At 40.7% G+C, this 14,398-nt stretch overlaps 2 protein-coding genes across 2 annotated transcripts in view; one reads left to right on the forward strand and one right to left on the reverse strand.

Moving 5' to 3' along the window:
- The window catches only part of FKBP2 (FKBP prolyl isomerase 2), a 136,942-nt gene extending 127,258 nt beyond the window's left edge, over positions 1 to 9,684 (reverse strand). Inside the window, exon 1 of the mRNA XM_044075369.1 lies at positions 9,642 to 9,684. Coding sequence (XP_043931304.1) covers positions 9,642 to 9,669 — 28 coding nt within the window. The 5' untranslated portion in view covers positions 9,670 to 9,684. The remainder of the gene's footprint in view (positions 1 to 9,641) is intronic.
- Positions 9,685 to 9,865: 181 nt separating this feature from the next.
- The window catches only part of WDR74 (WD repeat domain 74), a gene marked incomplete in the record, with an annotated part of 481,100 nt that continues 476,567 nt past the window's right edge, over positions 9,866 to 14,398 (forward strand). The window contains 1 exon segment of the mRNA XM_044075744.1: positions 9,866 to 10,092. Within this exon segment, the coding sequence (XP_043931679.1) occupies positions 10,032 to 10,092 (61 nt within the window).

The following is a 14,398-nucleotide window of genomic DNA, read 5'->3' on the forward strand; positions in this document are numbered from 1 at the left end:
GACTTTTTAAGATTCAAAATGAATATTCCTCATAATGAGGTTACTTAAGAAGTTAAATAAGAGGCATGAGTAAGAAAAATGGGTTTCCTGCCCATTATTTTTAGCTTTACTCCTGTTTATTGAACAAAGAAGTTGAAAGCTGTGGCCAAGATGATATGCAGCATCTCCTAGATATTACTCAACTGCCATAACTTGAATCACTGGTGCAGTCCAGTGTTCTCCATTATTGCCAACATCATACAGCAATATTCTACTAACCTCACCCAAGGAAAGAGTACCTCACTTATTTATTTATTGACTGACTGACATTTGTTAACCAGGTTAATCCAACTGAGCCAGGGATCCATTTTCAGTGAAGACCTGAGGAGAAAAGCTCCAATAATAATGCAAGTAATTATACTTACAAAATATTGAAGTAGGGTCACAGAAATATAGTACAAGTCAAAAATTTGTGCACAGCAGTGCAATGCATAGGTAAAATAATAAGAACAGTATATAGCATAGGCCAAATAAAAGGTTTAGAGAATACTACCCTAAGGAGTACAGTATGAATGCAGTTTGCTAGAGCAAGTAGGAGGAGGAAAAAAAGAGTCAATAGGGAAAACAGATAAGATGAGAAGAGAGGAGACTAGTTCAAGTGGGGAGTTTGACAAAGGCATGACCAAGTCTTCAGGAGAAAAAGTTTAAGTTCTTTCTTAAACAGATATTTATGCTTAATACTTCTTATGCTGAGAGGGAATGAGTTCCAAACATGGGCAACAGAGTATTTGTAAAGGGTCTTTCCAATGTTTTGTTGGGTTTGTATAACTGAAGGAGATATTTACTGGCAGTATGGAGGTGACAATGGGTGTTATAAAAGGAGACTAAACTGGAGATGGAGGGACAGGATAAGGGTTTATATAGGACAGAATGTGCAATATACAGCTGGGGTATAAGTAGCTGTCCATTGGAGTGACTTAAGGGCAAGACAGTGGTGAGATTTATAAGGAATGTTGGTGGCAAATCTAGCAATTTTGTTATAAGTTTGCTCTAGTTTAGTGATAAGAGATGTTTGAACATGAGTACGGAGAGGGGCAGCGTAAAGAAGGCAGGGTAGATATAGGGTCTGAGCAAGGGAGGGTTTGGAGGAGGGTGACAGAAATTTTTGATTACGAAAGAGAAGTCCAAGTTTCTGGTGGGTCTTTTTTATACTTTGCTGAATATGAATATCAAATTTTAATTCATCATCAATAACAACTCCAAGTAGTTTAGTATGAGGTTCAGGTTTAATAATGGTGTTCTTGAAAGAGGATACAGAGAAAGAGGCTTTGTGCTGGGCAAGTGTTTTAGGGAGGATGAGGAAGAGTTTGATTTTTTTTTTATTTAATATGAGTTGGTTAGAATACAGTCAGGTTTCGACAGAGGAGAAGGTTTGCTGAGTGACAGCTAGTTAGTTCAGGGATGTTGTGGGCAGAGGTAATGAGGGTGGAGTTGTCAACGTACTGTAGAAGTGTAGATAGATTAGTAGCAGAGTGAAGTTTATTAGTGAATATATTAAACAGGAGGGGGCCCAGTACTGATCCTTGTGGAACTCCAGTATTAACAGGGAGGAATGGAGAGAGGACAGATTGCTAGCAGACAGATTGCTGCCTGCCAGAGAGATAGCTAGAGAACCAGTTGTTGGAGGAGATAGAGAGATGTAGGTCTGAGGGTCTGAGGGTCTGAGGGTTTAGTTACTAGTTTAGATTGAGAGACAGTATCAAAAGCCTTAAAAGATCAAGGAAAAGACTAGAGATGAGGAGGTTATTGCCACAGGCTTCAGCTATTATTTGGGTAAATGACAGTAATGCAGTAGAAGTGCTATGGTGGGGCCTAAAGCTGTGTTGGGGGGAGTGAAGAGACTGTTATCGAGAAGGTGTTTGAGTAGCTGAACATAGATGCACTTTTACAAGATTTTGGATAGGGGGAACAGGATAGCAATTGGTCTAAAGTTAGAGGGATCTGTAGAGTTGCCACCTTTGAGAAGAGGGATAGTACAGAAGGACTTCTAAATGTTAGGGACCAGGGCTTCTGAGTGTGTAGGCGATGGATTGTACAGCTATTTTTAGGAAATGAGGGGGTAGTTGGTCTACTGAGGGAGAGCAGGGTTTAGGTTTGTTAAGGAGAGATTTAATTGTAGCAACTGGGACTGGGGAAAGAAAAAGCATTGGGCAGAGTTTTGTTATGGGGTAGTGGAGGTGCTGAGTGAGCCATACTGTTTTGTGTATTAAGTGTGAGGTTTTAAATAGTTTCTATGAAATAGCTGTTAATGAGGGAGGCAGTTTCAGAAGGCAGTGTTGTTAAGAAAGGGGTTGGTAATTGTGGGGTTATCTGGGTGGAGTAAGTTGTTGATGGTGGACCAGAATTTTTGTGAATTTTTTTGTGGGCTACTTTGGTTAGAGGAAAAAAAAGCTCTCGTCTTTGTTGACAAGTTTTACAGCCACATTTCTGAGCTCTCTGTATGTCTGCAGTAAGAGAGGGGACTTGTTTTTAACTCAGGCTTTCCAGGAAGAATCTTTTTTGTGCATGATTGAATGGGTTTATTTGGTTAGCCAGGGGGCGTAGTTGGATTTGATTCTGATTTTTCTTGCTAGAGCAACAGAATCAAGTGTGTCAAACAAAATCTTACTGAAGGAATTTACTGCCTCATTGAGAGGGGGTTGACAAAGGAAGGACCAATGAATTCTAGATAGTTTGGAGTTAAAAGTGTCTGGGTCAAAGTGGGTAATGTTTTCGCATACCCTGTAAGTTGGGTCTTTAGGTGAGTGTTGGGTGAATATGTGTATGAAGGTTGGAGTGGTCACTCAATGAGCTGGGAAGTGTACCGGGATTATGATAGAGGTAAGGAACTAAAGTAAGGATCCAGTCAAGGATGGGTCCGGATGAGGAGTTTTTGTTTATTCTAGTAGGAGTAGAGATGTGTTGGTGAAAACCATGAAAGTTAAGACTATGGGTAGGGGATGAGGGGGGGCAGTTTAGTCCAGTCTATATTAGTGCCTCCAAGTATGATAGTTTCATAAGAGATATGGTGAGTAATCCAGGACAGGAAGTTCTCTAGGATGGGAATATTATCGCCAGGGGAAATGTATACAAAGACTATGTCAAATTGTTTTGCGAGGGTTGAGGTGACAATTTACGATGAGTACTTCAGCAGGAGAGATGCAGGAAACAGAGATGGAGAGAGGGGACAGGTTAAGTAGCTCAGAGTAGAGGACAGCAACCCCTCCTCCCCATTTACTGGCTCTATCTGAGCAATGAAAGATGTTATAACCTGGAGGCAGGATTTCTGCATTAAGGATATGAGGTTTCAGACAAGTTTCTGATAGGAGCAAGAATGTGAGGAGATGTGTTAGATATCCAGGAGTGCAGGTCTGCTACTTTACTTACAATACTTTGAATATTTAGAGAGAAGATTTTTAGAGATTTGGAAGGGGACTTACTGGTAGGAAGGGTAAGTGAGTAGTGATACTGTGTAAGGAAGACGTGGGAGGCCCTGGGTTAGGGTGGATGTCTCCATCCAAAAGAAGAGTGTCAAAGAAAGTGAGAAGAGAACTGAATAAGTTCAGGGTAGTAGGAAATAAAGGTTTCAGACCAGACGTGAGAGAGGAGTTAGAACAAGTAGGAACTTTGAAGAGGTCAGACGGTGAAATATGGAAGAGAGATGGTGAGATTAACTGTGGGTAAGAGATAGTATCAGTGTTAGGAGTATAGGGGAAAGTAGGTGAAGAGGATTGATAACAGAGTGGTGAATGGTAAGAGGTAGTTAGAGAGGGGAAGAGGGGAAACGTGGTGAAGAGATAGAGTGGCCACATAACTGGAGAGTAGGTAGGTAGATGGAAGAGTGGTAGATGAATCAAGAATGCAGTTACTAAGAGTAGTGAAAGCAGAGAGGGTGTGAGTAGAAATGAAATGTAGGAGTTAGTGAGGAGCGGAAGGTGGAGTAATGAAAATGTCAGGGAGGAGAGACAGGTGGGAGTGGTTATAGGAGTGAAGCAGATGTTAGACTGGTTAGAGAGGGTGACTGGATAGGAGGAAGGGGTGTGGTGTGTAAGAGTATATATGCTAAAAAAGTGGGGGTGGGTGTGAATGAGGGCAGGGTGGAGGAGTGCAGAGAGCCAAAGCGAAGTGAGGGCAAGCGGAGTGGGTACAGCCAGGAGCAGAAGATCCCTATGCTTCAAAAAAAAAAAAAAAAACACTATCAGTGGGACTTGCACTTAAGTTTATCAGTGAGGAGAATAGTGTTTAGGGTGGAGAAACTAGGTGAGTAAATGCAGATGTTGATAACGTATGAAGTGAACCTTTGGTTTAGAAAAGAGAGGAGAAAGGCAGCAAACTTTCCTGAAGTGAGTTAGGTGCCAAAGTGATACAGAGACTAGGGAGAGAGATGCATACTCAGAGGAGGTGGAAGAAAGGTGGTGGTGATGGGGGGGGTAAGTGAACTGAGAAATATATCTGCATGCCACAGCCTAGATTAATTTGCAAAAAAAAATCTGCTTTTAACACCAGGTGAGGAAGAAGAAATTGGGACATGTACATAAAGCTTGTGATGGTGTTTTTCTTTTGCATTTGTTGGTTTCCTCCCGTCCTTGGCTAGAGAGCAATCCTCGTATCGCTTTCAGGGTCAGTAGATAGAATGTCAGCCAGGTATATTCAGGGTGAGGGGGAAGGATTGAAGTCACTTTTCTGTGTAGTTGACTGCTGTAAAATAAAAGAGGGATAAAATGAAAAGATAGGGAGCTTAGGGTGGTAAAAATAATCTTTAGAAGAGAGAGCAATTAATGGTAGGATAATGAATATTAGGGTCAAGCAGAAAGAGTGAAATAGAATGCAAAGGATTGAGACGGACAAAAAAAAACACACATTGTTCCAACTACAAGTTGTGTCTTTCGGCTTTTCCCAGTTAGGGGTCGCCACAGCAGAACTCCGGTCCGCTAATGATTGGCAGTAGATTTTTACGTGCTGAGTTGCTGGCCCTGACGCACAACCTTCAACGAAGGTACGGCCATTCACGCACGTCTCCACACAGAAGACGCTCTAGCTGAGTATCGAACAGGACAACGTCTTACTGTGAGGTGACAATGCTGCCGCAGCACCACCACCGCAGTTTGTGCAGGTCAAAATCAAGTATCCCCATATGACAGCTGTCTGTAGAGAAGATCAACGTCTTCCAGGCAGCCCTTGCCCTGGCTCCCTTCCAAAAGAACCTCAGCACAATTCATTTTATGTCATTAAAATGGAATATACAATATTTCAGATATGATGCTATATCCAATACTTCATAATGTACTTAATTTCTTGTTTATCACAACAAAAGGTGAATTAGATAAAAAGTACAGCTAACAGAGTAAGAACTGTGTTCATAAGATCACAGGAGTTTACTAGGCTATCGACCCAGAGGTCATTTCAAGCCTTGCTGTTTCATCCCAATGTAATACCACAGATATGCTAGTCAGAACCCAGGAATGAATTAGTAATGATGCCCACTGTCCAGGAGGGTTGTGAGCACTATCCCTTGTTAAGAATTTACGGTGCCCCATCCACTCATCCAGGCTCCTCTTGAACAGTGTCATAGGAGGTGCTCTGTTTCACATGAATTGGTAGCCTATTCCAAAAATGCAGCAGTCACTGGGAGACAAATCTGTCCCTCCAGTATGTTCTATTTAAGTTGCAGGGCACATTTAGGTCCCTGGAACAGGTGGCTCTAGTCCTCTTTGATTTACGGAAATGCATCAAGTTCATTAGGTTTGGGTCTGAGATTGCTTTGTAGGCCAGCCATAAGTCTCTCCTAAGAATTCTATATTTCACAGATTACAGTGACAGAGACTTTAGTTAGTCTGAGTAAGGCACTTGGAGTCCCTTGATCTTCTTTGCTAGAAACCTCGGAGTTCTCTCCAATCGCTGCATGTGCTTTGTACAGTACATGCCAAACAGGGCGTTATACTCAACTATGGGCTGGATTAGTGCCGAGTATAGAGGGGTTATAGCCTCCTTTGCTCTTGAGGTTGTGCCTTTACTAATCAAGTTTGCTTACGTAGAAACCCCTTACTACAGTAGACATATGGTGGTCGAAATTAAGGTCCCAGTCAACTTGTGATCCCAGATCCCTTACCACTTCATGGGTACTTAGGGTATTGTTGTTGATTTAATAGTGTGAAGGGCCATTGTTTTTGCAGAAAAGAATGATGATGCATTTCTCTGCAGTCAGTTTGAGACCGTAACTAAGACATCAGCCGTTGGTCTGTATAAGACCCTTCTGGAGTATACTGACATCATTTGGGAATTCAATAACTGCACCCAGTTTGCAGTCGTCCGCAAACTTGGTCAACCACAACCCCTTAGTTTTGGCCTGAACTTCTGAGAAGTATATACCAAACAGGAGGGGATCCAGCACTGACCCCTGTGGCACTCAGCTGGTGACAGGTCTGCTGGTTGATATGGAGTCACCCACTTTGATAGCGCATCTCCAGTTTGTGAGCCAGCTGGCAACCCATCTTACAACGAAGGGGTTTACATTCAGTTTACTAAGTTTATCGGTAATGCCTGAGTGTGGGATTGTGTCAAAAGCCTTTGCCAAGTTGGGGTATGCCTTGAGCACATATTTGCCCTTGTCAATAGCCCTGGTCACATTTTTGAAAAAATCCACCACATTTAACAGGCAGGATCTGCCCTTGACAAAGCCAAGTTGAGCTGGATCCAGGGTTTGGAGATCGCCTATATATTTATGAGGTCCATAATAATACATTCCATGGCCTTACAGATGAGACTGGTCAGGCTTATGATTCTGTAATTCCCTGCATCTGTTACTAGGCCACCTTTGTGAAAGGGAATAACTGTTGCTGTTCTCCATTCCACAAGAACAAGGCATGTGGTTAGGCTAGGATTGAAAAAGGTACTTAATGGTGATGCTAGTTTATGTTTTAGCCTGTTTATTAGATAGCCTGTGATGGAGAAGGCTTTAATGACCTGCTCTTCGGATATGTAGGGTGGGGGGGGGGAGGTTGTCATAAGTTTGGAGGGGATAAGAAAGTGAAATGTTCACCAAACCTATCCACTAGCAGGTTTGCTATTGCTATGGAGTCAGTTTGTGTGACACTGTTAGTCAGTAGTTCTGCACATGCTTGGCTCCTACCTTTTACGCAGCTATAAAAGGCCTTATGGTTATCCTTGGGTGTACTTGTTAATTTTTTCTCAAAGAAGCCCTTAGAGAATTTGACATGTCTTATTTGACTACTGAGGCTGAGGAGGGTATTTTTCCATTGTTGGGGCCTCAACTTTGTTTTCTTGGACAGCAACTTTTTGCTTTTATTGCAAAGTTTGCTGATGCTGGATGTCCACCATGGCAGCTTGTTTTTACTTGGGGCTCTGGCTTTGATTCTTTCTGATACAGCCAAGATTATACACTTATGCAAGTGACTGTACAGGGCTCTGGTGTAGTTGCTATTTCCAGCTGTGGGTGGGGCTTGGAATGCATTTATACCTTCACCTAGGAGAGTACAATTTGCCTTGGTGAAGTTTTTTTTAAGTCTGATTTTTCCTTTGGGAGTTCTGGTGTTAGTGGCAGCTGGAAGGTAACTGACTTGTGGTCAGATTTAACTAATGAGGGTAGGACAGTTGCAGCAGTGCATCTGTTTGACAGTTAGTAAGAACCAAATCTAGTACATCTGTTCCTCTTGTCAGTATCTAGTTCCAGGGCATTTGAGTTAAAGTCAAGGAACTATTGCACTAAGGAGTTAAGGCAAGAGTATGTTTTCCAGTTGATGGTGGGATAACTGAAATCCCCCATAACCAGAGTATTCAGGAATATACTTCAGTAAGACCTTCACATCAAAATACATGTATATATCTATACTTGTCTCTATAAATATATATAAATAGATATACATACACATATTCATATTTACACATGCACGCACACACAAACATATATTTAATATGATGAATGTTTTATATTCTGGAACCCAGAGAGCATACATTTCAACCTGTCCCTGATTTTGACTGAAATTTTAGCTCTGAACATCTGGGCGATATTGTACTGGAGGGCCTCACCAGATGCGCAGTAGCAAGCCCCGCCCAAAACCCACCCCCGTGCTATTTTGTAATCGGACACTAATAAATATGCATTCTCGCAATAGCGACACTAGCATATATTTCTAGTATATAGAATCTAGTGTTAATATCCATAACGTCCAATAAACCAATATAGTTTATATAGCTGTGTTGTTTGATACTTTATACTGTGCGATGTTACTGATGGTTCTAATTCTTAAAGACTGTCTGACAGTGCTGACTTTATTGTTTCTCTGAGTAAAATATCGCCGTAAATTTCTAAGTTTAAGAGCAATATTTTAAAAATTTGCCCTTATTCTGGATGGCCTTTGTCCCACTTTTATTTATGGCCTTGTCCAGATTTCTTGCTCTAAAAAGTTGAGCAGTATATGTGTGCCATTATTTATTGACTTCAACCCTCAGCGGTTTGCAGAAAACCACCACTTTTATGAGGAAAAGACCAAAAATAGGCAGAAATGTGGACAGCTGAGAAGTACGCGTCCACTACGAAAACACATGGGAAGGTGCAGTGACTATGACAATCCTGCACAATAGGGGATGCTATCCATGTTCCAAGAAAGTGTTACAACTTTTGAAGTAATGTCTTTACTATCAGTGTTTTTTATACATCGTAGCAAACATCACAAAAGTATTGAGTGCGACGTTGTTCTCACTTGAACATGGACAATGACTATCATTTGTATTTAGTGTGTGTGTTTAGCAGTTGTGGATTTAATGCGCATATGATTATTAACCTTGACCTTAATATCCGCGGTGGTGGTGCTGTGGTAGCATTGTCGCCTCACAGTAAGACGCTGTCCGGTTCAACTCTCAGTTAGAGCAACTTCTGCGTGGAGACATGCATGAATGGGCATACCTTTATTGAAGGTTGTGCGTCAGGGCTGGCAACTCAGTACGTAAAAATCATTAGCGGACCGGAGTTCCGCTGTGGCGACCCCTAACCGGGGAAAAAGCCGAAAGTCACAACATGATTATTAACCTTAATCTGTAAGAGGAGAAACTAGGGTTGTTAGCTGATTAGAATAACATGTCAATCATGGCTCATTAAATATGCAGACCTGGTCAATCATTCGCGACAAACCCACTTCTGCGCAAAATGCAAGGTGAGGCCTTCAAGTACAATATCGCCAACATCTTAATCCCTCCTAAAACTGGTGACTTCTGGATGAAAGGTGGTGAATCCCACTTAATAAATAATGACAATAATTAAGGGTCATATTTTGTTTCACGTTCTCTTACTCTATCAATGTATCAAGCTAACCGTGTTAAAACTTCAAATGTCCCTGATTTTTCTGGATTATCCCTGATTGGTTGAGAGCTATAATAAAGCGGAAGAAAAAAAAAAACTACAGTACGGTACGAAAATACAGTCAAAAATCATAGACTTCTCAGACACAAACGGGCAAACTTGAATATAAGCTCTGGAATTCTCTTGAAATAGCATGATGTGATTTGAACTAGCAAAGGCATAACAAACACCTAGACTTCTAGATTCATCTCTAGTGTGTACTATATCTCACTACACCGTCCAAAACAAAAACAGTAACATTAATTACCCTTAAGCACTGCTTCCGTACACCTCATCAATTCCGGTGAATTAAAGAGAAAAAAGAAATATTAGTACATGGATACAACACATGCCAACTACATAACACTGCGTATGCCTTACTGGTCTCCTCACATATACAAAGAAAATGCAAATTACCTTCTATACCTAATTACTGCTATTACATTTAGCATTTCAATACTACTTACTGTAATAACCACAGCAATTATTACTACCTGAATCATTAACGCCGCAAGTGTGCAAAACTGAATCGGTGACATATCCGCTTCCGATTAAACGTCCCTGAATGTGCTCCGTTTGCGGAACTTTTTTTCTCGGTTAGAACGAGAGAGAGAAAGTTTCAGCGACGGAAAATTTTTGGCATAGTACAGAGCACGTTATGGCTTCTCCAGCTCGTTGGAATCACGTTTGGATTGGTGCCGAGACTGGTATTTTAAAGGGTAAATAACCCCTCAATTATGTGTTTTTTTTCAGCATCTCGCTTACTGATCTTGGATAGTACCTAAAAGTCAGAGACTTCTCTTATAAGCCAGTACACTAAACGGTTTCTGTTGTGATTCTGCTTAGTATCTACTCCCTCAGTTTAACTCTGAATTGTTTATAATGGTATCGTCGTAATTTTAACAGGAGAGTTGGATTTTGTAGTACATTTTCCTTTTTGACTGTATACGAATGTACTTTCATTTCTTGTGTATGGTAATGGTGCCTTTTTCTGGAGGCAGTGTGATGTATTTTCTCATTCTTGTGTTCTCTACTAAGCACTGAAATTTGGAAAGGATTACAGATTTGAACGAGCAATCGGAATGACTGTATAAAAATCCTTTGTATTTATGACACGTTGTCATACCTCTCAACTGTCCCTGATTTTGACTCAAATTTTAACTCTGTCCCTCTTAATCCCTCCTAAAACTAGTGACTTTTGGAGGAAAGGTGGTGAATTACACTTAATGAATAATGACAATAATTGAGTTATAAACTTATTTTACTTCAGAAAATGTGTATTAATTCATATGCTCTGATTCTGTCAATGTTTCAAGTTAATAGCACTAATATTTTAAAAGTGTCCCTGATTTTTTTCTTGACTTGTCCCTGATTCTGTTGAAATTTGTCCCCAATTGGTTTAGAGATCTGGTTGTGATAACGTTTTGCATGTTGCGCATACTTCTCAAACTCTTAGCAATAGAAACCTGCACAAAGCCAAAAATAATGTCTGTGAGTGGGGGGTGGATCAGATTTAGAAAGGTGCTAGTATAAAAAGGTTTTGTGTTGCATCTATTTTCTTTTTTTTTTCAAAACAGGTTTATTGTTTTAACATATAAGAGAAATATCATAACAATTTTATACAAGTAATTAAAAATAGGTATTATTATAATATTCAACAAAACAACTAAAGTATTTACAAAGACATCAACTACAATCAGATCAATTAGTTAAACTAAAATACCATGCTATTGAAATTAAAATTTTGTTAACAAATTTTGTAAATTATCCCATACAATATAATAAGATGTTTTTCTATTTGTTCTTGTCCTAATTGTGTTTATTTCCATATGGCACACTATATTCATAACATTTTTAAATTCATTGAATGAAGGAGGTGTATCTGAAATCCAATTGCTAGTTATTATTTTCCTAGCCACTGCTAGAATAGACCATAACAAGGGAAGCTTAACCTTTTTAACACTTTGAGGTACAGGTGTGTTGAATAATATAAGAGATTTAGAAATAATGAAATTATCTGTAAAAAGAGCCTGCAAAATTCATTAATTGACTTCCAGTATTCTTTCAATTTTATACAGTCATAAAACATATGAGCCCAGTCAGCATTAATTTCTACATTACATCTCTTACATAAATTATCTTTATTATTTATTTTATTCATCATCAAAGGTGTATAAAAAGATCTATGTAAAAATTTCCATGTATAAAGTCTCCAGACAATGGAAGACGTAGTTCTATAAGCAGATTCCAATATATATTGTTTATCTTGTTGATTTGGTGGGTCCCCATTAATAGAAGTGAAATAATTCCAGTATGAATCTACACTGTAAAAGTTTCTTGTCTGATAATTTTATGTATGTATGAAAGTTTACCTTTATCAGAAACTTTATGTTGTAAATTTAATATCAAGTAATCAATCAGTGTTGGAATAGATTCTTTAACTGTTATAGACATTAGATCTATTTTATTAATGAGATGTTGTCTAAAGGTCTGAACCTCTAACCAGCAAGTTTCTCTTAGATCAAATTCTTGTTTTAAGAAATCTAGATTTTTAACTTTATTATCAGATATCAACTGATACCAGTACTTTAGATCATTATCTATAGCTAAATGAGTTCCTTCAGAAGTTGATGACAAAAGCATACCCTGAGTATACATTATAGGGAATACAATAAAATTCCATTCCCTATATTTAGGGTGCATGAATATAAAGTTACGATAACTAATAATAATATTTAATGGGTAACAAACCATATGTTTAGGTGTAATAGGTGAAGTACAAAATTCCTTTAGTAACCATAACATGGAGTTATTTACAATCATATTTTTATGTGTTAAGGAGATTTTCATGAAGTGCATACTAATTAGCTCCCAATTGCATCTATTTTCTGATGGATATGAAATCTGTACTCAAATATGTCCCATTATTTATTGACTTCGGTTTTAAATGATTTGCCAGAAAACCATAAATTGTATGAGAAACAGACCAAAAATATGAGGTGAAAGTCTAGACAGTTGAGAGCTATGATATTATCCCGTGAATGGGATTTTAAAAAGTATATGTAGTATGTACTTTGGTAATAGCTCAAAGAAGTATCACACCAACATTTTGAACTTATTTTTGTTAACGTTCTTGTAATGTGATGGTAATTATATTTATTGACAGCTTTTTGTTTTGCTACTTTTGTAGCAGTTTATAACACTGGACGGTGTTGCTTTTTATCTCTGTTTTGTAGTGCAGCAGTTTAGTTTGTAGTGTAACATTTTCAATGTTGATTTTCCATTTAATTTTTCACTTGCATAACTTTGAGAAGTTCTGAGTATTTTGTCTTTTTATGGAAAGATGACTCGCCTGCAATCACCCTCAATTGTCTCTTTAAGGTAATTAAGCAGAAAACTGAAAGCTGTAGCTCCACAAACCCTCTTTCTTTCTCACTATGAGCTGAATAGCTAAGTAGCTTGAAAAGGTGTGGTATGCCTTATTTATTTGTGGAGAAAAGCTCCAGAAAAATACAAATACATAGTACACATTGCACATATACATTATCTCATAGGGATACAAAGTAAATACGATAAGTAAAGGTTAATAATGACAGAATACATCAGCATTGTTCATTAAACAGCAATTAAAAACACTTTTGTTTTTACAAACGTAGTAGCATAGGGTAACTGTTAAGTAGTTGGTCAAATAGTTCAGTAAAACTGTGGAACTATAAGAGGCAGTGTATGGCATATTTAGGTCTAGGAGAGTAGGAAGTGGTATTAGAAGGATTAGGTAGGATGGGAACAGGAGCACTTCCATTGTGAAGTTGGGTTTGAGTGCAGCAAGATTTTAAATGAGGAGAGACTGCTGGTGATGCGGATAGGGTTGCCACCTTTTAAGCGGGCCAAAGTAGGATATGGGGGTGTGGCCAGTATGACTGGCCACACTCTCTACCATGATGTCACCACTAGATTGGTGAAGGAGATGCTATTATGGGTACGATGGATGGCTGCTGGAGTGGCTAGCTGGTTGGTGGAAGTAACAGCTGGATGGATGGCTGAATGAATGGATGCATGGCTGGATGGATGGCTGGCTGCATGAATGGCTGGGGGCTGGATGGATGGCTGGAGTGGCTAGCTGGTTGGTAGGAGTAGCTGCTGGGTGGATGGCTTGATGGATGGATGACTGGCTGTATGAATGGATGGATGGATGACTGGCTGCATGAATGGATGGATGGATGACTGGCTGCACGAATGGATGCATGACTGGCTGCACGAATGGATGCATGACTGGCTGCACGAATGGATGCATGACTGACTGGCTGCACGAATGGATGCATGACTGACTGGCTGCACGAATGGATGCATGACTGACTGGCTGCATGAATGGATGCATGAAGGCTGGCTGGCGGAGGAGGCTGGCTGGCTGGAGGAGGCTGGCTGGCTGGAGGAGGCTAGCTGGCTGGAGGAGGCTGGCTGGCTGGAGGATGGCTGGCTGGCTGGAGGATGGCTGGCTGGCTGGAGGATGGCTGGCTGGCTGGAGGATGGCTGGCTGCCTGGAGGAGGATGGCTGGCTGCCTGGAGGAGGATGGCTGGCTGCCTGGAGGAGGATGGCTGGCTGCCTGGAGGAGGATGGCTGGCTGCCTGGAGGAGGATGGCTGGCTGCCTGGAGGAGGATGGCTGGCTGCCTGGAGGAGGATGGCTGGCTGGATGGAGGAGGAGGGCTGGCTGGATGAAGAATGGATGGAGGAGGCTGGATGTATGGAAGAGGATGGCTGGCTAGATGGAGGAGGAGGATGGCTGGCTGGATGGAGGAGGCTGGATGTATGGAAGATGATGGCTGGCTGGATGGAGGAGGAGGATGGCTGGATGGAGGAGGAGGAGGATGGCTGGCTGGATGGAGGATGGATGGAGGAGGAGGATGGATAGCTGGCTGGAGGAGGACGGCTGGCTGGAGGAGGACGGCTGGCTGGAGGAGGACGGCTGGCTGGCTGGAGGAGGCTGGCTGGCTGGAGGAGGCTGGCTGGCTGGAGGAGGATTGCT

This window comes from Protopterus annectens, chromosome 6.part1, assembly GCF_019279795.1.
Source record: "Protopterus annectens isolate FY-2018-M chromosome 6.part1, PAN1.0, whole genome shotgun sequence".
NCBI lineage: Eukaryota > Metazoa > Chordata > Ceratodontiformes > Protopteridae > Protopterus > Protopterus annectens.